General features: G+C 42.7%; 1 protein-coding gene across 4 annotated transcripts in view; it reads right to left on the reverse strand.

The window, feature by feature from the left end:
- Nucleotides 1-1,955: 1,955 nt before the first annotated feature.
- The window catches only part of SLC25A30 (solute carrier family 25 member 30), a 40,412-nt gene continuing 16,789 nt past the window's right edge, over nucleotides 1,956-25,578 (reverse strand). The window contains exons 1-10 of one of the 4 annotated variants that reach the window (XM_074378204.1): nucleotides 21,084-21,238; nucleotides 15,367-15,488; nucleotides 14,066-14,213; nucleotides 10,958-11,052; nucleotides 9,881-9,966; nucleotides 8,171-8,266; nucleotides 7,381-7,505; nucleotides 7,078-7,216; nucleotides 5,703-5,783; nucleotides 1,956-4,711 (exon numbers count right to left, since the gene is read on the reverse strand). In XM_074378204.1, coding sequence (XP_074234305.1) covers nucleotides 4,670-4,711; nucleotides 5,703-5,783; nucleotides 7,078-7,216; nucleotides 7,381-7,505; nucleotides 8,171-8,266; nucleotides 9,881-9,966; nucleotides 10,958-11,052; nucleotides 14,066-14,213; nucleotides 15,367-15,430 — 876 coding nt within the window. In that variant the 5' untranslated portion in view covers nucleotides 15,431-15,488; nucleotides 21,084-21,238 and the 3' untranslated portion in view covers nucleotides 1,956-4,669. Of the gene's footprint in view, nucleotides 4,712-4,757; nucleotides 5,028-5,702; nucleotides 5,784-7,077; nucleotides 7,217-7,380; nucleotides 7,506-8,170; nucleotides 8,267-9,880; nucleotides 9,967-10,957; nucleotides 11,053-14,065; nucleotides 14,214-15,366; nucleotides 15,489-21,083; nucleotides 21,239-25,578 lie in introns of those variants that run through there. The other 3 variants (XM_074378203.1, XM_074378202.1, XM_045514026.2) reach the window with 3 other exon arrangements.

Genomic DNA, 25,578 nt, shown 5'->3' on the forward strand with positions numbered 1-25,578 from the left:
ATAAGAGGCCAAAAGGACCATACATAATATTAACAAAAGGTTCTGTACAGCAAGAAGATGTAACAATTATAAACTTTTATACATCTAATAGGACCATCAAAATACACAAAGCAAAAACTGACAGAATTGAAGGGAGAAACAGACAGTTCAACAGTAAGAGCTGGAAACTTCAAGACATCGTTACATATAAAATAGATAAACAAGGTCCTACTGAATAGTGCAGGGAACTATATTCAATGTCTTCTAATAGCCTATAATAAAAAATATGAAAAGCAATACACACACACACACACACATATATATATTTATCAAACTGGATAAATAACTAGGAAAAAATGATTATACTCCACAGTATGGGTGGGCTTCATTCAATCAGTTAAAGGCCTTAAGAGGGAAAAACTGAAGTTTCAGGGAGGGGGTGATAAACTAGGAGTTTGGAATTAACAGACACACACTACTATATATAAAATAGATAAACAAGGACCTACTGTATAGCACAGGGAACTATATTCAGTCTTGTAATGACCTATAATGGAAAAAGAACATATGTATTTATATATAACTGAATCACTTCCTGAACCACTGCATATCTGAAACACAACATTGTAAGTTAACTATACTTCAATTTAAAAACTGACTATAGAAAAAAAAATTTTTAAACACACACACACACACACACACAATAAAAAACTGAAGTTTCCCAGAGAAGGAATTCTGGCTTAGACTAACAGAAATCCTGCCTGGGGTCCATCTGCTGGCCTCCCCTACTGTGCCACAGATTTAGGACTTGCCAGCCTCCCACAAATCACATGGGCCTATTCCTTAAAATAAATCATGTATGTGGGCACACACACACACACACACGTCCCATTGGTCTGTTTCTCTGCAGAACTCTTAATACACACCCTTTAAATCCATTCCCTACTTATATATATGTTTATGTTTTTTTTCCCTAAGAAATGAGTCATAATATACCTAAGAGTGTGCATCTTAACTTTTTCCTACAACATATTGTGGACATCCTTCCACATCAGCAGGCTGAGACATAACTCCTTCTCATAAGCCACATGATAAGCCACTGTATGATTATTTTAGCAAGGGACTTACAGACATAGGTAGTTTCCAGTGTTTTGCTCTTGGTTCCATTATTTGCATCCAGCTTTCAAGAAACATATTTACCCCCTGCCTTTGTCTTACATTCTCATGCTTTACTTCGAGGATAGATCTATTTGTAATCCACCAGAAATTTACCCTGTCAGATTTTCTCAGCTGCTCATTTAAAAATAAATAGCCTGCATTTCATGCCAAATATGTCTAACAGGTGCCCTGATCCAAGGGAGAGGACAGTTCCAGGCATTTAAGGTCCACCAGCAGCCAGCTGCTCTGACCTTCACATGAACTCAATCATGCATGGCTGTCATTTGATCTCTTTGGTAGGAGGACTGAGACTTTTTCCTCAGTTCTGTTTTCTCAATAAACCACTGTATTTAATTCAAATGTTAAGACAGGCTCCTACAAAGTATTTTTAAGTTAAAAAAAAAAATGAACGAGGTTTGTGTATTGTCCACTGGTTGTTTTATACCCAACCTGAGGCATCTCTGCCTGGCCCACAGTGAACCCCGGATCCCAGCTCCTGCCTCTAACCAACGCCAAACACTGGAAGGAGGAGCTTCAAAAGCAGTGATGTCATCACACTGGTGTTCCAGTCTCCAAGGTGCCTTGCCAAGCGAGCCCACAAACCGAATTCACTGGCCTCTACTGAGCTGCAGTGTTTCACCGAATGGGAGTCCACACAGACATTCAGGTAATTAGTAAGACAACCCCAACAACCTCTCTAAGCAGAGAGAAATGTCTGCAGCCACTTTCACGAATGCTATTTCTGCTCCAGCCTTCTGGACGCTTTGGAGCTTGTCTCTGTTTAAACGTTTCTATTTATCTGAAATAACCACACATCATTTTTATTATTATATATTACTCCAGTTTATTAAATAATGAAACCAGATTTATGCCACATATTCCAACAATGTTTAAAGAGCTCAAAATATAAAAGCTTATGAAAACTTTCAGTCTTTATATAATATACATTATTTCTAGCGCATGAATAAATATGGCGAACAGGAGCCATTTTTTATACCACAATCAGCAAAACTTAGCATCAGTGATTACACAAATCCACAAGCAAACAAACAAAATATATACTTTCTTCATTTTGGTTATAAAAGCTAAAACTCCCTTTGCCACATGTAACCAATAACCAGTGTGGGGGGGATGGAGGACTTAGTTCCTCAAGTTCTTTCTTGGTTAGAAGCTTCATCAACTGCATTACTCTTTCAGGAAGTAGAAAAACCGAAACAGGTTAAGACCTTGTTCTATTTAATAAATCTACACTGAAGAAATACTACATTTTTGTCTTAAAAGCGTACTTACGTTTAACAGTGAGGTTTGATTTTCTTTTCATCCCGGTATGAACATGTACATATTTGTTATTGTATTATTTGTTTTTTTTTTAAATTTTGATGGGGGGACATAATTAGGTTTATTTATTTTTAGAGGCGGTACAGGGGACTGAACCCAGGACCTCATGCATGCCAAGCATGCACTCTATCACTTGAGCTATACCCCTCCCCCAGAACATGTACATATTTGAATAAATTGATATAATAAATATTGCATGACAAGATTTACATGGTTTTCATAATGAACTTGCTTCTACCATCTTAGGAATTATACATATACTTAAACTGTTTTCTACATTAAAAAAAAAGAGTGGTTCATAAAACATAATCCTTTGAACTCAAAGAAACTCAAAGATGAAAGCCTTTCTATGGAAAGCCCTTATCATATCAATGGAATGTTCTGGTAAGAAGAAACTCTCTAAAGACAGGGTTCAGTACGAGGGGCAAGGTCTGAATAGGGTCATCTCTCCGGCATCACTTCCAGAGGAGGTCAGGGAGAACTGGACTCCCACCTGACTCTTGAAGTAATCGATACCTCCATGCCCCCTTCAGTCCCCTCCTTTCTTATCTTAGCTCTTACCTTTGCAACTAAAATTCTGCTTCACAAAATCTTTTGTCAAAGTCAACATAAACAAAGAGCGGAAGGTGAAGTGGGAGGAAAACTGCCCAATCCCCAAGAAAGACTCACGAGCCTTCTATTCTACTTCGAGGGAGGAAGCAGCCCGGGGGCTGGACCGACTGGGAATCGCACACACTGTGGAAGCATCTGTCACGGAGCCCCAGTTAGGATGTATCTGATGTCACTCTCAAAGGGCAGAACTGAAGGTACCCAAGTAGATATTTTAACCTATTCATATTCCCTTTCCTGGGGCTGTCTTCTAGAAGTGAAAAGGTCGTGGGGCTCTCAGAGTCACCTTCTATTTTGAAAAAGAATAAGATGATGAGCACGAAGGATATCCTGTCTTTAGAAGAAAAGAAGGAAGATGTTATATGCCTCTGATCAGACTCGAGAAACAGGCACGTGAAAGAAATTGCTCTTCAAATTTCAAGCAAGTACTTTCCATCCAAACTGATTAGGAAGTCCAAGACAGGAAATGTTTCAACAAACATGACCAGAGCTAAAGCAAAAACTGGGAAATCTGGAAAAATCAACTCTGATTCACTTGCAACATTTTGCTAAGGAAAACGCTGTAAAACCTTAACCTCTTTCTTTCACCAGGCTTTTAACAAAGGGCCTCACTCAGGAGAAGCCCATGATAGAACAACCTCTTCTGTACACACGGACATCGTCTTCTGGGATGACGGCTGTATGACAGCATGACGTAAGCACACCTACCCTACAAGTCAAGTGGTACCAACTACTGTTTTCTTTACTTGACCCTCAGCATCAACAGATGTTATTATCCTCATTTGACAGACTGGGAAATAGAAACTTTGTTAAAATCATAGAGCAAATTACTGACATTACCTAAGACAGAACCCAAGTTGCTTAAAAACACCACCCACCAACACCGATTTGCCAACTTCAAAGCCAACCTATCTCACCATCACGAGTTTAGATATTAAAATACTTCATAACAATTCCTCACAAAGGTTGAGTTGTCAAAGGCTTAAAAATCACTTATTATAAGTGAGAGATCCTGCCCAAATAGGAAATTATCAAGCAGTGCAATATTCCAGGGATCTATTTCCTGCACTGTTTTTACCCGGAGTTGAAAAGCCAGGTCTCCACGTGTGACGGTTCTTCAGCTGACACGAAGTCACAGACCCCCAGTGTTTCCCGAACAGTAACACCCTCTTGGGGGGTCTCCTCCGCGGCTCTGGAGAGCCTCTTTCGAACACTCTGATGGTCTCAGCAGCGCGCTGAGATGCATCAGGAGTTACTCCCCCCTGAAGAAAATAGCACACAGTTCCTGATCTTCATATAAGTTTTCTTCAGCAAGAAACATGCATTTCATGTTATCCTTGAGGTCGAAGGGCACTTGAATGGTAAGGACTAGTGTTTGGATGTTACTGTTTATGCCATTAAACGTTTGATACAGAGTATCTGATGCCAAGACACCGCAATCCGAGCTAACCCAGTCTTCACCTGTTGCTCACGCCTCAGAACCTGTGAGGAGCTAAGCAGTGAGAAGCGGTGGGAAAACAAGGAAGCTTTGCTATTTCAGAAGTGAGCATTGTCAGAGGGATGTCTCTCATGCAGTCATGACTTGTCACAAATCCAATTTCTTCAACTGCTCGTATGTCACGAAGAACTGCAGGCATTGGTTAAGGCTGACAAAGACAATACCATCTTAACCCTGATGCATCAAAACAGACCCACAGATGGCTCACCTATGAACAAATAGGTCTGGACAGACCACACACCGTGGACATGATTAAACAGGAGAGGCTCCACCTTCAACCACCCCAAAAGACCTCCCCATTAGCCTTCCCAAGGTTGGCTTAGAAGAGACAGACCACAGCCAAGATACATAAATCCCCTGCATCAACTCTGAAAGCTTCTTCTAAGATTACATCCACACTGCTAGCTCTTCTGACTTCTGGGAATACTTTACAGAACAGGGAATTCTGTGAGAGAGAGAAACAAAGCAAGTCTGAGAAGCTCTCCTCCAGGGTTTCCACTAGGCAAGCGTCCACGGGAGGGAGGCGCAGATAAATAAGGATGGTGCAAACCAACATCCCCTACTTTATAATTCTGCCCTTTTTTTTTTTTTAATTTTTTAAACTAGGAATTGAACCCAGGACCTCGTGCATGCTAAGCATGCGCTCTACCACTGAGCTATATCCACCCCTCTGGCCTTTTCATTTCTAATAAACTGCTACTTCCTTCCTGCCTCCCACTTTGGCTCATCAGCCAAAAGGTTCTGGAGCTGATTCCCGTCTATCCTTAGGCACTGTCTAAAATAAGCATTCTACAACACTGCTGCCAAACTACATCCTTCTCAAGGGTGGCTAGGGATTAAACAAAACAAAACAAACTTTGTCTCTGAAATCAGCTTCTAGAGCAGAGTCTAAAAGGTTTTATTGATATCACTGCCTTTCAATAATACCATCACTAAACCAAGATTCACAATGCCTAGCAGAGACATTTTACCTCCTAAAAAAGAAACTGAGAAGTTATTTCTTGAATCAGAGGAACTCAAAAGAGTAAGAGCCTACGTCTAAATTATAACATGATAGTTTATACAAACAACATTCTTTAGGTCTATCTTTTTTCAGATCCACTGCAACAGAAAAGGATACAATAATATTCCAAGGACCGAGTCTCAACCAATTTGGCCAAAACCCTTTATATAGAGCAAAAAAACCTTCATTCTTCCACGTCTGTTATAAGGGAGAGGGGGAAAAAAAGTTAACTTCCAACTTTCCAATTACGTCAAATATGCACTAATAATCAGCAGCCATACTGGAATGATCTATTTTTCTTAAAAACAAAATTCTGTTTGGAAAGACTCTGTAAGAAATCATTGCCCTCTGCCTCTTTTTGTTCTTTAAAACCTTCTGCATAGGTAAAGACTAAGGCTCTGTGTCAAACCACCCCGCACCCAAAGCAAACAGCAGTTAAATGAATAAGAAATGAGATGTAATTCCAACCTAGAGTCTCCTGCCTCCTGCCATGTGGGCTCACAAACAGGTTGGAAATAAAAAAGGGAGGCAATGGTGGTAAACACACATAGTTCAGAGCACCACGATTTCATGTTACTGGATGGACAAAATCAAGTATCTTTGCTTCATTAAAGCAATATTTAAATTCTAAGGATGTGCCAGAATTATGCCGAAAAACAGCAACCACAAAAGTGGTCCCTCGTCTTTGACTGCCAGCAATCCAAGAGGGGAGACGGTCACAAACTTTCACCTGCTCACAAACAGTGGGGCCCAGTTATTTAAACTGAGAATTATGGTTGAGATTCGTGTGTTCCTTTGAGAGACGTCTGAATGAAGGAGATGCCTTCCAGTCTGACTCGATAGGAAGGTGATATATTGAACTTTCACTTCCAAATATTCATCTAAATTTTGTATTTATAAAAATTAGCCCCAGTGTGGCAAAAACTCTGTACCATCTCAGGGCTTTAAAGCATCACTCAGTTATATTAGCCCTCAAAATTTAGTTACTTCTTCAGTTAAGTACACATAAATAAAATATATTAACAATATATATATATGGGGGGATAGTTTCATTGATTGAAGCAATCCACTAGAATGTTGAAGATGAAAATAAATGTGCTTATTTTGCCAAAGTGTCCCTTATTATTATACTAACAAGGCTTTAGCATTGTTATAAAAGTTTATACTTATTACTATAAATGTACAAAATGTTTTTACTTAACATTATTCCAGGTGCTATGCTAACTATTTTGTTGTATTATCTCAATTATTTTTACAATAATTCTGTGATATAGCTGCTATTATTGTCCCATTTCACTTACGAGGAAATTTCAGTGTAGAGTCCATACCTTGACCAAAGCCACACAATTTCTAGTGACAGAGCTGTGGGTTTGTTTTGCTCTGAACCCTTGTGTTTTTAAGTCATGCTAAGAAACACTTCTGAGGGCAGCAGGGAAGCTAATGAGCCCCGAAAGGAATTCACAGCCAGGTACAGATGGATGTGCACACTCACCTGTAACAAGCAATCCAGGGTACCTGTGTAGCCAGGGCACCTGCTGTCGCGAAGGACTCTCTGATTCATCATACGTGTTCTCACAACATCCACAGGGTTTGAGGCCAGGGCCCCGGCCAGCCCACAGGTGAAGCTCGAGCTATGAAGAAAAGACCATTAGGAAAACAACTTCTGTATCACAATTTCTCAAACCTGAGAATACTTTTATAATGAACTTCCTTTAAAATGTCTATAAACTAGTAGCTTATTTCCACCTGAACTCGTGCATACCTATATTAACTTTTTAAAAAACCATGAACATACAGGAAATGGGTATACACGGTGTCTCCCATCAGGCCCGAGAGAATGAGGTGTTTCTTGGTGAGGTCGTAGACTGGCAGCTCCACGCCAACGACGATAGCAGCCCTCTGAGCTGTCAGGGACACACCCTGGGCGAAAATATGAAAAGCAAAGATTCAGATCTCTCTCCTCCACAGACTAAGGCCAATTTGTATGTTTTCCCGTTGGTAGGTAGAAGTGCAGAGGGGCAGAGCAGAAAAACCCGGGGACTAAGAAGTCAGAAGCTCCAAAGTCTAATTCTGATTCTGGCACTAACTGTACGACCTTGACCGGGACGAGTCCCCTCTCAGAGCCTTGGGTTTCCTTGTACCAGAGGACTGTACTGGGTGACCTTCAGGCTCTGGTCCATGAACTGACAGTCACCGGAATACTAGGAAATAGCATTCCATCCCAGGGCTTGCCTAGTAACACAGCCTTCACCTGAGAGCCATGAGGTTTCCTACCACACAGACCAAAAAATCCAACATAACACTGACCTAGAAACCCCTTCTCCATAAGAACTAAAAAGAAAAAAGTACTCAACCTTCACAGAATTTCTTACATGTGAATTATTCAAAAGGCACTTTAAAATCATGACATATTCCTTATATTTCCATTTTACAGATTAAGGAAATGAAGGAAAAAGCTATCTTTCAGGGCAGATGTCACGCTTCTTCCCTTACTCCATCATGTCATTTGGATTAAATAAAATAGTGGAAATAGAAAAATAAATTCAAAAAAAGGGGGAAGAACTAAGTCCATTTTTCAAGCTTACCTTCCATAGCCCTCTTGTTCCCTCTTGCTGGTAAATGTTAATGAAGTTGCCGATCATTCCTCCTTGAAGGGTGCTGTTTTGTGCTTGCATCCGTATCTAGAGAGTATTTTAAATACTAACGTGAGAAACTAGAACATTTCTCCCCAAATGCAGACTTTTAAAGAGCGCTCAATCTACTGTTTAATAACCATTAAAAGAAAAAAAGTACAATATAAGTATCACTATAATGTTAGCTAGTTTAAAATGTCCTCAGTAGACTAAAAATGTATAAGGATTGGTTCTTAGGCACTTTGGAATCAACAAAAAGCATCTAGGAGCATCCAGAGTCTTGCATATAGTAGCTTCTTAAGAATCAAAAAGAAATTATTATTTTTTAAAATACTCTCTTAAAAAGGAAAGAATATGGCATATTTCCCTCCAGGTTACTAAGTAGGAGAGAGAGAATATGATGGTAATTCTAGAGATTTAATGGAGTTAGTGAGTATCCAGTGTACCTGGCAACACTAAACATGGGCAAGCACATTTCTTAAATTAGTTACTTCAAGCCACTATTATTTCCGACCAGCCAAATCAAAAGGTATGCAGCTGCGCTGGCCACAGGATGGCCACGTGATGCCCGTCACTCTTGAACTTACAAATAAACTTTAAAACAGCCATGGAATTCACATGACCAAGATCCCAACATAAAAATAACGTTTGATGTAGCACTCTGCATTTTTAAGAATGAAAAGGGACATCCCACTAAAAAACTGGTGCTCTATTTTGGTTTCGGGAGCACATGCATTACCCCCAATTCTAAAGGGCACTGTTGTTGCCACGTTAATGTGGGAAAATAAAACAAAATGCAGGAGCTGCCTTTCCGTAGCCTTGATGTACATTTAAGAGATTCATAGGAGTGTGGATATTTTCTCTAGCAATCTTACCCCAACACAGGGTAAACTCGTGGCAAAAGGACCTGTTGTTTCTCATCGCACATGCAGTACCTTCACCGTGTGTGACTGTAGTGCGCCCAACACCCTGCTGCAGACAATTCTGATGCTTGTCCGAATCTCCTACTAGACTGAAGGCTGCAGGCAGGGTCCTTGCTTTACTCATTTTTGGATTCTAAGTATTTAGCACATTAGTCCAAAGTAGAAGCACATGTTCAAACAGTTACTCACACCTAATTTTGATTTTCTTTAATTAGTTAGTCCCTTGCTGTATTGCAAAAAGGATTTAAGGAGGCTGTATCCCTGGTACTGTTGACAAGATCATCTAATGTGTTATGTCTAATTGTGCTTAAGTATTTTCATTACTATTTCCTGAAATCAAATGAATGGGTAACATAATGCCTGCAGAAACAGTCGGCAATGAGCTGCCTAGCCTTGTGTAGAACTTGCAGCCCATCTATTTTAATGAACCCATAAAACGAGAGATTTTCAATGAAAAATGAAAATCAAATGCATCTAAGCCTCAATTTTTTTTTTCTGGTTAATCACCAAAACCTCCAGCATCACCAAAGTCTCCAAAAATGGGCTCTACTTGGGAGCTTATCTGTCTCAGTGGGAAATCCATCTAGCGCGTGACTCTAAGTTAGAGTCTTCATGGCACTTAAATCATAAACAGATTCACACATACATAGCAGTTATATTCACAGGTTTTCATTATCTGAACGTTGGTCTCAATAAGAAAATGCAGAATGTGTCTATAAGATACAGACAGCACGCTTACTTTCAAAACATCAGTTGGATTAGCAATGCTTGAGGATATGACTCCGGAGAGAATTCCACATAACACATTTATCAGAAGGGTTTCATCTGTAATCAAAGACATTATTATTTGACTTTTCATACATACAGAGCTCTTCTTCATGTGGGTAACTCAGATACTGGTGCAATTCATTTACATACCACTTGTTCATTTAAGAGAATACAGAAATGTGATTCTTTCTGAATCAAGTAATTTTAAAAGGATTAGGAAGTTTGCTCAGCAAAACTTCTTGATATTTAAGAAGGCATGTGATATCATGCAAAGTGAGTGACCATCTACGAATTCACTTTTGGGCATAAATGCGACCACTGTTGTGACTATGATGAGGCAGTACACCGACTGGTGGGAGAATAAAAGATACCCTCTTATGAGACAATGTGGAGATAACATTTTAAAGCACATCATGTATATTTAATTCGAAATACAGCAAAGCACTTCCACGGCATCTTTGCTCCTATTCATCACTCTCATGGAGTAGTGACTGGTGCTCACCACATTGAAAAAAAAAAAAAAAGATAGAAACTTCTATAAATTAAAGCAAAGTCAAAGAATCAACCAGCAATAGAATAGTAGAACTCAGGGTTCTTAATACTAAGAAATGCATTTGCTGCTTTCCTAAAAAATACATGATCATTCTCATGACTTTAGAAATTTTTCAGTGGGCTACAACTCTAAGAACATACACTCGAGTCTGGACATTGTGGAGATTAAGGACAACTCATTAAGATGTAAGATTGCTCCGTTTAACTGTTATTCCCCTAAATTCAGCTGATAAATAACTGACTTGCTGCAAGCATAATTCATTTAGACTTTATACCTAGAGTTCTCCTCCAAAGTGGTAAAGTCACAAATAAGAAGATCAATCCAGGAGGTGGGGGATAGCTCAAAGGTAGAGCACATGCTTAGAATCGCACGAGGTCCTGGGTCCAATCTCCAGTACCTCTATTTAAAAAAAGAAAACTTGCTCCAAAACCACTTGAATGAAAAGATAAGCAACCCGCCTCCTGTCCACAAGTGGAAGAAAGATTCCCCGCTCACCTTCCGGGTGCTCAACAAATAGCCGCTTCAGGCTCTGGTAAGTGCCTATCTTGATGGTGCCATAGGAAGCCTGGCGTAACATCGCGGGGGCAATCCTGCCAAACCAATGTACAATGAGACAGAGACGTTCTAGAAAATCACTTAAAATCCTCCAGAAGACCCACGCAGGAGATGCAATCACGTATCTGCCTTCCACAATCAAGCTACACTAAAACAGACTTCTTAGATTTCAAAATCCAACAAAAATACAGGAGATTATCAGTTCACTAAGTGAAAGCTCAGCCCCTCCTATTTATCCTCAGTGAACACGTCAGTGAACAAGTTCATCCATAACCAGACAGCTTTCCTTTCTCAGCACAAAGCGCCTGGTGAAGTCTGGCCTCTGTAAGCATCAGTCACTCCTCCAGGGTTGCTCTGGAGCTCATCTCCTATCTCCTGGGGGCCCTGTTCCAGTTATTTCCTCTCCCTCTGGGCCCCTCTCTGACCCCAGGGCCACCCTGTGCACTCACACTCCCCAGCTCTCCTGCTGCACCCCCACCTCCTTCTTGACGGCAATCTGGTTTCCCTCCGCCCCTTCCATCAAAACTCCCCTCACCACAAGGGGCCCAAGTGACATCTCTGTTGCTAAATTAGATGAGTTTTCCATCAGCATCTCTGCAGTACTTGCTGTCATTCTTTGTCCTGCTTGCAGCCTTCTCCTCCTTGAGCTACTTCCCCCGTCACTTCCCCGTCCAACTCCTCTCTCTGCAGCATCCAACCTCTGCCCTCAGGGGTGCCCTGGAATTCTATCCTTCCTCTCTTCTCTCCTCGCTCCACACGCTCCCAGAGGAGCTCATCTACTCCCACGGCTTCAACTGTCTAATGACTGACGGTTCCTAAATTCAAGTTGCCAATACTGACTGATCCAAAGATGCATTTCCAGCTGCTTCCCAGATTTCTCAACTCACACGTCCACCAGATAGATCAAGTGCTCCACATTGAACTAATTATCTTCCCTCTCCAGACAATCCCCTCTTCTCTTCTGTGTCCTGGACCAGAGGATGGAACCTCAATCAGCACACTGGCCAGAACCAGAAAATGAGACATTAGCTTTAGCCTGTCTCCTCCTTCCCCAGCCACCTCCACTTCGCACATAAGGTTACATATGATGTCGATTCTCTGCCCTAAAGAGCCTTCCAGCCTGTCTTCTTTTTCTCCATCCCCCAGACAAACCTCAGGTTGGATCCTTGTCTCTATGTCCTCCGTGTCGGCCTGCTTCCACTGTCACCGTCTCTAACTCTTTCCCCCCACGGCAGGCAGGCACCTTTTACAGTGGAAACCTGGTTGTGTCAGTCCCTCTCCTCATAACCCTTTAAGGGGCTTTTGTCTGCCACAGTCACGTGCTGACAGGTACCAGGCAGATGCTGCGAGTCCATGAAGGAGGCTGGGTCTAACTGCACACCTACGCTACGTGAGCACCAAGGGTTTGGATAAGCCAAAGAAAGCATCCTTAACACTGGTTACTATTGCCATAAGTGAACAAATGTGAGCCTAGATGGTGGGTTTTCCTGAGAAGATGGAATTCCAGGTTTTCATGTTCAACTTCTCATATTTAAAACACTGGCTCTGTTGAAAGACAAAAACCTTTGGGATCCGTAGTTGGGAGGGCTGTGAGGCCTGGTTTGGGACCTGCAGTGTCCCGGACAAAATCAAGATGCTTAGCATGGCCTGAGGCCGTCTGGGTCCTGACCCCTTGTTACCACTCCAACTCCATCTCCTGCTACACAGTAACTCCTATGCTACAGACACGCTGAATCACTTGCAGTTCCTAGAATGGACCATGTTCTCTTGCACATACTACTTGCTCTTAATGAACAGAGTTCCCCTTTTAACTTCACCTGGCTAATTCGTCTTGGTCCTTTCAAGATCAGATCCACCACCTTTCCAGCAAACCGGTCCCCTCCCGTCCCCACAGCTTGGGACTGGCACCTTGTCTCTACCAGACTCTGGTACTCAGCAGACTCCACTGGAATCCCCGTTTGCACATCCGCAGCCCCACTAAACAACAGTTCCTTCAGGACAGGGTGCTGCTGCTGATTCCCATGTGTGCTCCCAGATCCATCCTCGCCCTTCTCTGTCCTGCTGTATGCCCGGCAAGGCTGGTGCCATGGACCACATCACCCGGTTCCCCTGCCAGCTGACTTCCTGGTGGATTTGGCCAGTAGAAGATGGGAAGGAGGTGGGGGAGGGAGGAGAAAGAAGCACAGGTATTTCTTCCTCTCCCTGGGCACTGGCAAAGCATCCTCGACAACTACCGTTGGCTCCTTCAAGGCTCCAGCCCAAGTAGGTTCTGCTAACACCATTCTTGCCCCTGTCCCTGTGGTCCTAGCATTGGTAACAAGTTCTCACTTTGCTAGTTTCTAGGGACCTCAAAATCCTTCATTTATTCCCTTAACCCTTGAGTAGCCCTTCATTAATCTCTCATTTAAAATTCTGTTTCCTGCAGGGACTCTGACTGACAATAGGCAAGCCCTGCCTTATTCACTTTCCTAACCAGTGCTTGCAGCACACTGTTCTTTGAATGTTGGGTTAAAAAGTTGTTCACTGAAACTCTTACCCATGGAGAATACAATATCATTTTCATTACGGCAAAAACTTCAGTAATTCAGAATAACCAACGAAAACTTCAGTAATTCAGAATAACCAAGGGGAAGGGCTACTTTCGGAGTGAAAAACCAGTATTACAGAATGTTTTAAAACAAATGTAAATTTTGTATTATTCTATTTGAATATAATAAAAAGTCTCACCACAACATTCACTACGTAAAACATATATATAGAAAATAATCAGTATCTTGTAGTAACCTATAATACAAAGAATATGAAAACAAATATACGTATGTTTATGTATGACTAAACTATTACCCTGTGCACCAGAAATTGACAGAACATTGTAAACTGACTATACTTCAATTAAAAACAAAAGAAGTTGAAGAGAAAACTCAACCATGGTACTTGCTCTTTTAAAATACCCCCCAAACCTGTACTTTTTCTCTATGAAGTCTCAGTGTGAAGTCTGTTCATTTGAAAGGTCAACAGTGAAATACAAACACACGAAGGTCTACTCACCCCGAATACAGTGCTTTCAGGCCTTCTTCTCTGCCTATCCTCACCAGCGCATGCAGCATTCCTCGATATCTGATCTCTTTAAAGTTTGCATCGTTCTTCTGGCCTTGAATCTGGAGCCGTGTCTTGGTCAGATCAATTGGAAATGTACCTTAAAATTTTAAAGAAGGAAATGTTTCACTTAATAAAAAGAAATTCCACTCAATAAAGGATACATAGCAATATATTATTAAGGAAACATTCAGCCTATAATGTAAACTAAGAAATAGAACTAAGAAATGGCTGATAATTTGCAATCTTTTTTCTATTAAAAGAGGAACCAAATGATTTAAAAAAAAAAAAAAAACCCTTTTTTAAAAGAGTGTATTTTCTTTTCTGTACATTTTTACTAATGTCCCATCTTAATTTTACATAGGACTTGAGGAGGCTGTACTGCTGTCAAAAGTAGGGACGTGGAATGATTTACACAAACAGGAAATCTATTTAAAAACGTTAAGTTCCTATTTTTAATGTATGCGACGGCTAATACTTGGTTCAATATGAATGAAGAGAGATAAATGTATTTTCTAAAGGAGTTTCTCACTCTGTGGGTTACAGCCTGAAAGTGAATCTGTTAATGCAGGTAAAAATGTTTAATACAGTACCTGAGATAGTCCATCCACATATATATAAACCCCTACTCAGTAACCTGTGTGGGTGGGAAAGCCCACCCAAGGCGGGAGCCTAAGCGGGCGGGCAGGGATGGGTGTTAATGTACCCCAACCTCTTGCCCGGTCGGTCCTCAGGGGCAGCCTCTGCCCCAGAACAGCAGTGGCCCAGACCAGCACCTGACATGATCTCAATCAATATCTGTCCAATAAGTGATTCTGAGAGTAAACAAGGAACAAACAGGATCTGCTGTGGCCCGGAGCAGACGAGGAAGTCACAAATAGGATATGGACAATGAGCTGAGCTAGAACACGATGACAGTCCCTGGACTCGAGCAGGGAGGCCTTGGAGCTCCTCAAACCTCTTCAGCAGCGGGATGAGTTAATCGTGGCAGGGGGGACGAGGAAAACGGGGACAGATCGATCCATAAAACCTCCGTTTGAACACCAGGTTCAACTTTCTCCCCAGTGAACTCTGAACCCTCAGCTGCTGATAAACAGCCCAAATGACTCTTTTTGTCTTACAATTTGACTTCTGAGACTAAGTGTTTCATAATCTCGCTTTCGGTGCTTGTACTGCACTCCCATCAAACACCACATCGCGACCGAAAGTTTGAAGCCTCCCGACGCGCGGCGGCCGGGCGGCGGGCTGCTTACCGCACTCGGCCGTGACCGAGGCCAGGCCCCCGTACACGAAGGGCTTCCAGTTCAGCGCTGACATGCTCACCGCCGTCCCTCCTCCTCTGCTTCAGAGACGCATAGCCCCCCGCACGATTCTTCTGGACACAAAAGCAAGAGGTTTCAAGGTTGTCATTTCTCACACGGGCACTTTCTTCTTTCACGGTGTGTTTTATTTGGAGACTGCAACCAGATGCTATGGCTGAATCCCCCACAATACCCAAGGTGAGCCTCACCTTATAAAGCCCAGCACCCCATCCCCTAAACCCCAAATCAGCAACTATTATTCTCACTTTATCAACTGCCTTAATTCTCACCCAGGCCTCAAATTAATCCAATACACTTATGTCTTGATATACATGTAAGTGTTTAGTGTATGTAGTCCAATGCAGGCCATGTTCTCAGGGTCTACGTTATCTGAGATCTGTCCTTCCTCACTCCATAAATATTTCCTGTTTGTCACTGTCTTAGTGAGTCCCTCTCAGGAGACACTGGAGTCCTTCAGATTCACAGGAGCAGAAAAATAATGCAACCCAGTGTCACAAGTTAAAATGATAATTACTTACAATGACCAAAATATATCTCTAGTTTCTAAGTGTTAGCTCTCTTCTCTTAGCCATGTTAACAGCTGTGAGGCAGTTTTGGATGAAGAGGCAGACCCTGGGGTCAGAGCCACACCTCCTCCTTCCTAGTAGAATTCCTGTTAACCTCCAGGTTTTTTCCATCATCATCATCATCACCATCATCAAAGAGGCGGATACAGCCAATTAGAGGTAGAGTCTATACTCACTAAGTTAAATAAAATGCTTAGCTTTTAGGCCTATTGTGGAGATTAAATATATATATATTTTAAACTAGCACTAAAAAAGACACTCCCAAATGTTGCCTTCCATCCCCCCCTTCCCTTTTTAGGTCCTCATTCACTGTGACATATATTCACACACCTGCCACAGCCAGGTCCCCACATTCATTATGTTCTGCAGTTTTATGTGATTTGTTGGCAAATCGGGCCTTGCGCTCATTAACAGGAGACTCATGGAAATTAGCACACTTTTGTATAATATACTAACAACTCTAATTCTTGTCGGTTTAAAATTCTAAATTATGATAGTCATTATTGGCCAGCAACACGCCCAATGTTTTTGATCTGCATGTTTGGGGAGTATTCCCAAGTCTGTATTTCCCAGGACAGACCTACCACAAATCACTACTGCCAAGAATGTCGCATCTCAACAAGGCCAATGGGTTTGTTTAAACCAAGAGAAAACACAGGAACCCAAAGAGGACCCTCATAGACATACTGTTATCTGTTCCTCACTTATGGACATTAACCAAATTCAGAGCGGCTACAGATGAGTGAGGCAGCAGGCTACCTACGCATGGAAGTTGAACATCAGCATATGTTTTATGTACTTCAGTACCAAAGAACAAGCCCTCCTCCGCAAAACGCACCTATTATCCTTGCAAAAGTTTAATATCTGTACTTAACTCTTTGTCTTATTAAATCCATAACCAAGATAATGATTAACACTGTAAGTTAGACTGTAAGAACACATTAATAATAAATCCAATAATTCATTTACTGGCCTCAACGCATACTTGGATGAGTCCAAGTTAAAAAACAAAATAAGAACTACATAACACGGCACGTGGAAGTACTGTAACTTGCCACTGCAAAAGTGTTGAATAGAAATGTTTTCAGTGGATCCCCCCCAACTAGTTTGGATAGGAGTATAGAGAAATAAATTAGGAAACCCAGTTTCAGGAAGTGCCTTGTCCAAGGCCACATGGCTGATGGGGGCAGAACTGGGCCCCAACTTCCAAATGTTTTGATTCCAAGTGCAGTGTTCTTTCTACCACCTGAGGCTGTACATGATCAAAAAGGAGTAATGGAAGGGGGAGGGTAGAGCTCTGTGGTAGAGTGCATGCCTAGTGTGCAGGACGTCCTCGGTTCAATCCCCAGTACCTCCATATAAGTAAACAAACAAACAAACCTAATTACCCTCCCCACCAAAAAAACCCACCACCAACAACAAAGAGGTGTGATGGCATTTTAATTAAGGAGAAAATATTTCTAAGCAGCTACTAAGGTACTACTGATAAGATGTACCTTGTGAACAATAAAGATGTCCTTGAAAGTCTTGAGAAAAATACATATTCAGAAGGTAGTCAACCTAAACAATAATTACATTTTCCAACACATAGCATAGAAGATGGTGTTCCTGTTTTTCCTCCCCCAGAGTTTTTTTACTAAGGTGAAATTCACATACTATAAAATAAACCATTTGAGCAAACATTTCAGCGGCACTGAGTACATTCACAAGGTTATACAAACACCACCTCTATCTAGCTCCAAAATATTTCACCACCCAAAAGGAAACCATTAAGTAGTTGCCTCCATTCCCCGGTGACCCCCTCTCCCTCAGCCTCTATATGATTCTTATTTTCTGGCTGCGATACTATATATGCATCAAGCTTCTGTGTGGAATACAGGACTCCGTATTAGTGCTTCCTAGCTTAGCTAAGGAGCTTCTTAAAAGTACAGACACCAGGGCCCCCACCCACTGAGAGGATCTCAGGAACATCCCAAGCATGTATATTGTTACTGAAAATCAATGAGTCAAATAATTGATGGCCAGCTCACATCTTGGTGTATTTATCACTTAAATTCCTATTTTAGGTAGTTGATTAGGCAGTGATGACATTATAGTTGGTTCTTCTTTTAATTCATCTTATTTAGTAATGATTTGTTTTCTACGGTGTCTATGTGTACATACACATACACATATATGCAAAAGATACCCTTCAAAATGTCAGCAAAAATGTATGGGGAATGGGAGTATAACTTCTGATTTCTAATTTGAAAAGAAAACATTTTTTAAAGACTGTATTGTCACAAGACCTCATGCCAACTCACTAATTAACTTTCTGGTTTCCTGCCACTACTTTTGTTTTGCTAGTTTAGTTTTAGTGAGATTTAGTTACTGTTTATTCTGCTGGTTTTGATATTAGATTTTTAGATTAAAACCCAGAGGTTCTGAGTTACACTCACGTGCAAACACTAAAGAGCTCACAGGGGCTGTGGAATTGCCTCCCCAGGGTTTTGAATCACGTGGGATGGAGCACACACCCATTAGTTCCCATTCAGATGGACCCCATACCCCCACCATAACTTATCTTCCACAAGTGAGTGTCCACTCCTCAATCCCTGGGTAAACTGTAAGGAAGTACTTTCTATTCAACCACACTGCCTAGGAGGAAGGCAAAAGGAACTCTAGGATTCTTTTTCTTTCCAGTTATAAGACTAGATCCCTGAGCAGTTAAGACTAATGTGCCTTCCCAGGTTAATGTTTGCTGAATCAAATAAAGAATGATTTAGTTTAAATAACAATCAGAGAGCATCAATAACTGGTCAAACATTCAAACAAGAAAAGGTTCTGGTTAATACTGGAATGGGAGACCATATGTCCAGTAAGCTGTACTGGCAACAAGCTTGACAGGGCTTCAGTTACCTCAGGCTGAAATCTGTTCAGTAAACCAAGCCGTTTCTTTTTTTTTTTTTTTGAGCTCTCTTTGGAGGGATTCTCCTCGCATACATTCCTTAACTTCCAAGCTCAATTTTTTGGAAAAATCCCAACTCTACTCAAGTGCCAAGACTGATAGGCCAACACAGTAAGGGGTACTGATGTGTCCCTTAGCAATCATTAGTGATCCCGCAGCAGCTCAGCCTGAGATTCAGGGAAGGGCTTAAAACTTGCAAAAATTCCAGCGTCCGGCATAGAAGTGGCTGTTGATTCCTTACCACTCTGCTCTCCTCTTTGGGGCCTACCCTCTACCAGACTCAAACCCAATGACTACTCCTCTGCACCGCCTTCTGAACACAATACTAACAACGGTTGTCATTACTGAATCCCTGACAGGTCAGGCATTGCTACATGGTTCTCACATCTTTACAACCCTATGAAATAGGTATCATCCCATTTCACAATCGATGAAAGACAGCTTCACAGAGGAAAGGTGACCCCACCTCGTCACACAGCAGGAAAGTACTCAACTGAGGTCTCCTTGAGGGAAGGCTAATCCTTCCTCCACGTGCTACCAAGCCAAATGCAATTTCCCAAAGGCTGTTAAAAATACTGGCACACACACAAAAACAATAATTATAAAAGAAAAAAAAGTCGTGGTGGCACAGAGGAAATCTACACATTCAGAATACAAGCAGGATTTTCCTGCATGGGAAATGCAAAAATTTTTATCTATTAAAAAAATGTGTTTCCTGCGTGGAAATGTCTCTACAAATCAAGAATTCCGAAGGATTCTGCCTACACTTAGGATATATGCTAAGTTACATATCCTCTCTCACTACATTTTCTCTTAACATTAATTTTCTCCTTACCTCATTTGTACAGCTGCAAAAAGAGGCACAAATACAGTAACTGCTGCTGGAACTTCTGAAAGCTTTCCAAGTTTCTCATATAATTAATTCTGAGTAAGTTCTTTCAGTTTGACTGTGCAATCTTAAACTGCAATCTAGTCTCTAAATTTCTGTGCGCTCATAAATCTGTTCCCTGCAGGGCTGCACTGCCTGGATTTTTCCCCTATTTTCCATTCTTTTTAAAGGTACGCGGGGTGGGGGCGGGGCGGGGTGGTGATAGGGTATAGCTCAGTAGCAGAGTGCATTCCTAGCATGCTCGAGGTCCTGGGTTCAAGCCCCAATACCTCCATTAAAAATAAATAAATAAAACCTAATTACCCCCCGAAAGGGGAAAAAAAAAGTGCGGGAGGAAAAATAAGCTCATCAGGCTTATGAAACGTAGGATTTAAAAGGAATCTTAGAAACCCATTTTATTTCACATGAATTAACTGAGTCCATGGTCACAAAGCTTGGCAGCAACAAAGCCAAAAACAGAATTCATGCCTTTCAACTCTTCTCGCTGCAGGAGGACAAATTTAGACTTGCAAGACAGTCGACACGTTTTGTTATTCTTGCGCAGTAACAATAGTGATAATGCTTTACATGAAGTTACTTAAACCTAGAATTACGCTAAAACCCAGAGCTACATTAACTTTCCGAGCAAGGGAATTCGACCCGTCCTCGCAAACATGAGCCAACCTGGCGTGTTCAGGAGTACTTCAAAGTACAGAGTGCCCTTTCCCACAGTATGCAGCTCACAGGTGCCCGGGCTGCACACTGAATGAACCGCAAGAGGGAGCGATGCGGAGGCTGGGGAAACGCACAGCGGCCGCAAGGGCGCACACGCAGAGATGCCAGACGGGCCTCACACTTGATCTCAGTGGCGCTGGAACAGAAATCAGCCCCCAACGGCGCCGAGTGTTAAGGGCCGGGAGCTGGCGCTCCACCGGAACCGGCCCGACCGCAGGCAGCGGCAGCCGGAGGATCGGGGCCCACCCTGGAACCTCGAACCCCACGAGCCGGGCCCCGCACGCGAACCGGCGAGCACTGGTAGCCTCTGGGCACGCCCGGCCACGCCGCGGTTCTCCGGGACCGCAGCCCCAACCCCTGCCCCTGCCCCAGACTGCGGCCGACTAGAGGGGCAACGCCGCCGCGTAGAGACCCGGAGTCCCGCGCCAATGGTTCTAGGCGCCGTGAGGCAAGGAGGCGGGCCGGAGGAGGGAGGACCCGGAGCAGGCATGGAGCGCCCAGCACGGCCGCGGTCGGGGGAGCAGGCACTTACCAGGTGGCGGCAGCTGCCCTGCACCTCCTCCTGCTCAGTCCCAGCAGCAGCCGGAGGCGGCAGCCCAGCGGAAACTGGAGAAAAGGCTGCGGAGCGGCGGGGGCGGCCCAAGAGCCTGCGCGCAGCCCCGCCCCGGCCCGGCACAGCGCGGCCCCGCCCACTTCCTCGGCTCCCATTGGCCGTTTCCGGCACAGGCCACGCCCAGGCCGCGCCCCACGCAGCTGGCGGCTGGCTGGTCCCAGAGGGACGGGACTCCCGGACCCCACGCCCCCCCGGCAGGGGTGGGAGCTTTCCCGACTCGGTGACGCCTCCTACGGCCTCGGGGTCGACCCCGCGGTGAAAGAGAAACTTAAGAGCCACACAAGAGCCTTCTCAGGGTCCTGATTATTTTTTGTCCACGTGAACCTCTGCAGTCGGAGGGAAGTAAACCTAACACTTTTTTTTTTAAACCCAGCTTTCTAGTTTGAAAATTTATAAACCGACTGAAAACTTGAACAGTATACCCTGCACTAAACTGAATGCTAACATTTCCCAATATTTGCGTTCTCTCTCACTATATAGGTTTTTTTAACCCCTGGACTATCATTGGAAAGTTGCAAACAACTCTGATTCATCCCTAAACACCTCACTATTATGGCATGCAAGAAATTTAATACTATTTCAGTCAAAATATCCAATATGCGGTCCATATTTACATTTCCTTTGTTGGTCCTAAAGGTCTCCCCCCCACACACACACAAACACTTTTTTTTTCAGTTCGAGATCCACCCAGGGTTCGTTGCCTTTGAATTCATACCTCTCTATACAAAATTCTTTAGTCTACTATCCTCGTACTAGAACTCTCACTTTAAAAATCTTTTATTACTTTGACATATTTAAAAAGTCCTGGACAATTGTAGATTGTATCAGTATGGATTTATGGAATTGTTTCCTCGTGATTAGATTCAAGTTAAACTTTTTAATAAGAAAAGTAGTCGGTGATGTTGTGTAGTTCCATTGGGAGGCATGGTGTTGTTTTGGCCTATTATCCACTATGCCAAGTTTGATCGCCTGGTCAAGGGTGGTCTGGCAGATCTCTCCTCAAAGATCCTCTCTCCCTGTGCCACTGATAATAACTGTAGTGATATGTTAAAACCTGGTGAGTGTTTTCACCCAATGAGGGTAGCACACACTTATCGCACAGGTTATAAAACGGAGATTTTCTAACATTCCTTCTATGTTTATTAACTGACATTCTTTCCCACAGAAGAGTAACCCACCCTTTCTCCTTTTCTTTTTTGCTTCCTCTCCCCCTCTTCCTTCTTTTGAACAGTGTGAACTCTGGCGTTCTTTTAAAATTCAATATAATTCAGTTATTACAATCAAATACTATTATTATTTATGGTGCTCAAATTGCCCTTTTGTGGCCAGCAGAAGACCCCCTCCCTGGCTCCTTTTTTCTTGCATATATCTTATCAATCTTTGTGCACTTTCTCGCTTTCTGACACAGGACCTGCTAGCCCTCCCGGCATTTTCTCTCCTTTAGGCAAAGAAACCTTAGTTTCTTTTAGTAGGAAGTAGCACTCAGAAAATTAGGTCTAAGTGTTTGGTGTGCTCATTGCTACTGGAATGTCACTTCTTTTAAGCCCTTTCAGTGGGCAAAGTGTTTATAGATTCATATACATATAGATATAAAACAGTAAACAGCGTACTCTTTACCCAGATATAGTTTTAAATCATGAGTTCATACTGATACCTCCAATTAAAAATTCAACAATGTGAAGTTCATTCTAGCCTTCTTCTTTCCATATTTATATCTTTCTTCACAGAAAACCACAGTGAAAACCCTGGTTCCTAACAAAAACATGTAAAATATGCTGTCAAAACTAGTAAACATGGTGGTAAAGGTGCAGGAAAACCCTGGTTCCCCTCAGCATCAATATATTCACTCATTTGTTCAATCCTACAATATACACAAAAGAGTTGAGACTTCAGTACTAACACCAAAGCAAACCTAAGTTCAAGATTTCTTTGCAGTTCTTACTATCTTTATAAACACATCCCTTCTCAATGACGTGCCGTTAGAGGACTGTAACCAAAAGTTGCTTGAATTAATTTGCTTTGCAATACGGTTATGCTGTCAACTCACTATCTTGTTAGGTTTGTTATTTTTATTTGCATAACTTAGTTTGCCTTTTTCATCTCTCTTATTTCATTTTAGTTTTTGAATGAATAAAGCATTCACATGGTTCCAAGTCAAATCTTACAAATGTTATGTTCAGGGGAGTAGCACTCTCTTCCTACTCGCTGCACTCTGTTCCCTTTCACCTCCTATCGCTAAGCATTGTCCTTGTTTCTATTCTCTGCCCCCCACCCAAATGAAGAATATTTGTTTGTTTGTTTGTTTGTTTGTTTGTTTGTTTGTTTGTTTGTTTTAGTATTGCTGTATAATTATGCTTTGCAGCTTAAAACAGCAAACATTTATTACCTCCCGGTTTCTGTGGGTAGAAATCCTGGAGGGTCTTAGGTACCTCTGGCTCCAGGTGTTTTACAAGAATGCAGTCAGGGTCGCATTTGGGGCTATAATCCTCTCAAGGCCCCACGGGGAGTCGGGTGGAGGGGAGGATCTGCCTCCAAGCTCACACAACCTGGCTGTTGGTTGGCCTCAGAAGATCCTCTTTCAAGCTCCCTTATGTGGAGGTTGGCTGACCTCAGGTCGATGCTGGCCATCAGTCAGTGTATTAGTTCCTTGGGTTTAGTCTCTCACACGTTTGAATGCTGGAAGTCCAAAATCAAGGTATCAGCGGGGCCACGTTTTCCGAAGTCTCTGGGGAAGAATCCTTTCTTGTCTCTCTGAAGGCTTCTAGCCGCTGCCAGCTATCCTCGGTGTTCCTGGGCTTGTAACTGCATAACTTCACTTTCTGCCTCTGCCTTCACATCCTGCACGTGTGTGACTGTGCCCAAATTTCCTTCTGCTCAGGACACCAGTCACTGTATTTGGGCCCACCCTAATACAGAATGACCTCATCTTAACTTGACTATACCTGCAAAGACCCTATTTCCAAATAAGGCCACTTCACAGATACCAGGTGGATTAAAACTTCAGTGTGTCTTTTTTGGGAGACACAATTCAACCACTGGAAATATGAGTTCTTGCATCATGGTCTCGCCATAAAACTACTCACAATGGGGCAGAAAGGAAAAAAGAGAGAGAGAGATTCCAGGATGGAAGCCCCGGTCCTTTTGTAACCTAATTTAATAGTGACACTACCTCTGCTATATTCTACTTGCTAGAAGTGAGTCAGTAAGTCCAGCCCACACTCAAGGGGAAAGAATTACACAAGAGGCAATGATCACTGGGGACCAACTCAGAGGCTGCGCACCATAACGTATATATTTTTTCTTACTTTTCTTTCTTACATAAAAGGTAGCACATTTTATTCTTCTTTGCTTTTTTCACTTAGCAATAGATAATGTATCCTGGAAATTATTCCAGAGACTAACTGAGCAGGGCTCTTTGGGTCCTCCGGGACAGACTCTTCCCCCATATCCCCTGCTTCAGCTACTCTCTGAAGCACCTAAATAAACCATATCTGATGCAAATTACTGAGTTGTTTTGTGGATGCTAAAACCCCCACTAAATAGAAGAGTTAACTGCTTCATGATCGGAAGCACACAGCCCCCAGGCCCTGCAGGAGCCTAAGGATTGATAATGTTAAGCTCTGTGACTCCGCCCCATTGCCTCACCATCAACCAATCAGAGAATAGTGCAGGAGCTGCGCTGAGCACATCCCCTGCAGCCCACCACCCTCACCTGGCCTTTAAAAATGCTTTCCTGAAACCCATCCGGGAGTTCAGTTCGGATGGCTTGATCACTAGCCGCCCTGGTCTCCTTGCTTGGCGCTCTGCAGACAACGTTGCACTTTCCTTCCCCACAACCTGGTGTTGGTAGATTGGCTTTACTGCCCTGGGGCTAGTGGACCCACGTTTGGTCCAGTAACAAGAGCAGTCCCCTGAGGCCTTCCTCATCTTTTATCACTCCAGCATGGTTCTCCCTCATGTGGATGGACCCATGTTATTTAACAGGAAACTTCCTGTAGGGCGACAGGCAGAATTTGGAGGTGGCCCCTAAGACTCTTGACCCCTGATGGGCACACACCTTCTCCTAGTCATTCAATCAAAAACGGATCTAGGTAGATTGTGAAAGGATTGTGCATGTATATTAAAGTCTCAAATCATTTGACCCTATGATAGGGAGATTATTCGATGGACTTGACCCAGTCCCATGAGCCTTTTAAAAGGAAGAATTTTCTCTAGCTGGTCACAGAAGGAAAGTCAGAGCTTCAAACCACAAGAAGGATGTGATGCTGTGGCTTTGAAGATGGAGGCTTCACATGGCAAGGAATACAGGTGCCTCTCGGAGCTGGGAGTGACCCCCAGCTGACCCCCAGTGAGGAACAGCATTCTCAGTGTGGCCACCACAGGAAACAATCCTGCCGGTGATGAGGATGACTCC

The sequence above is a fragment of the Camelus bactrianus genome, chromosome 14, assembly GCF_048773025.1.
Source record: "Camelus bactrianus isolate YW-2024 breed Bactrian camel chromosome 14, ASM4877302v1, whole genome shotgun sequence".
In the NCBI taxonomy this organism is placed as follows: Eukaryota; Metazoa; Chordata; class Mammalia; order Artiodactyla; family Camelidae; genus Camelus; species Camelus bactrianus.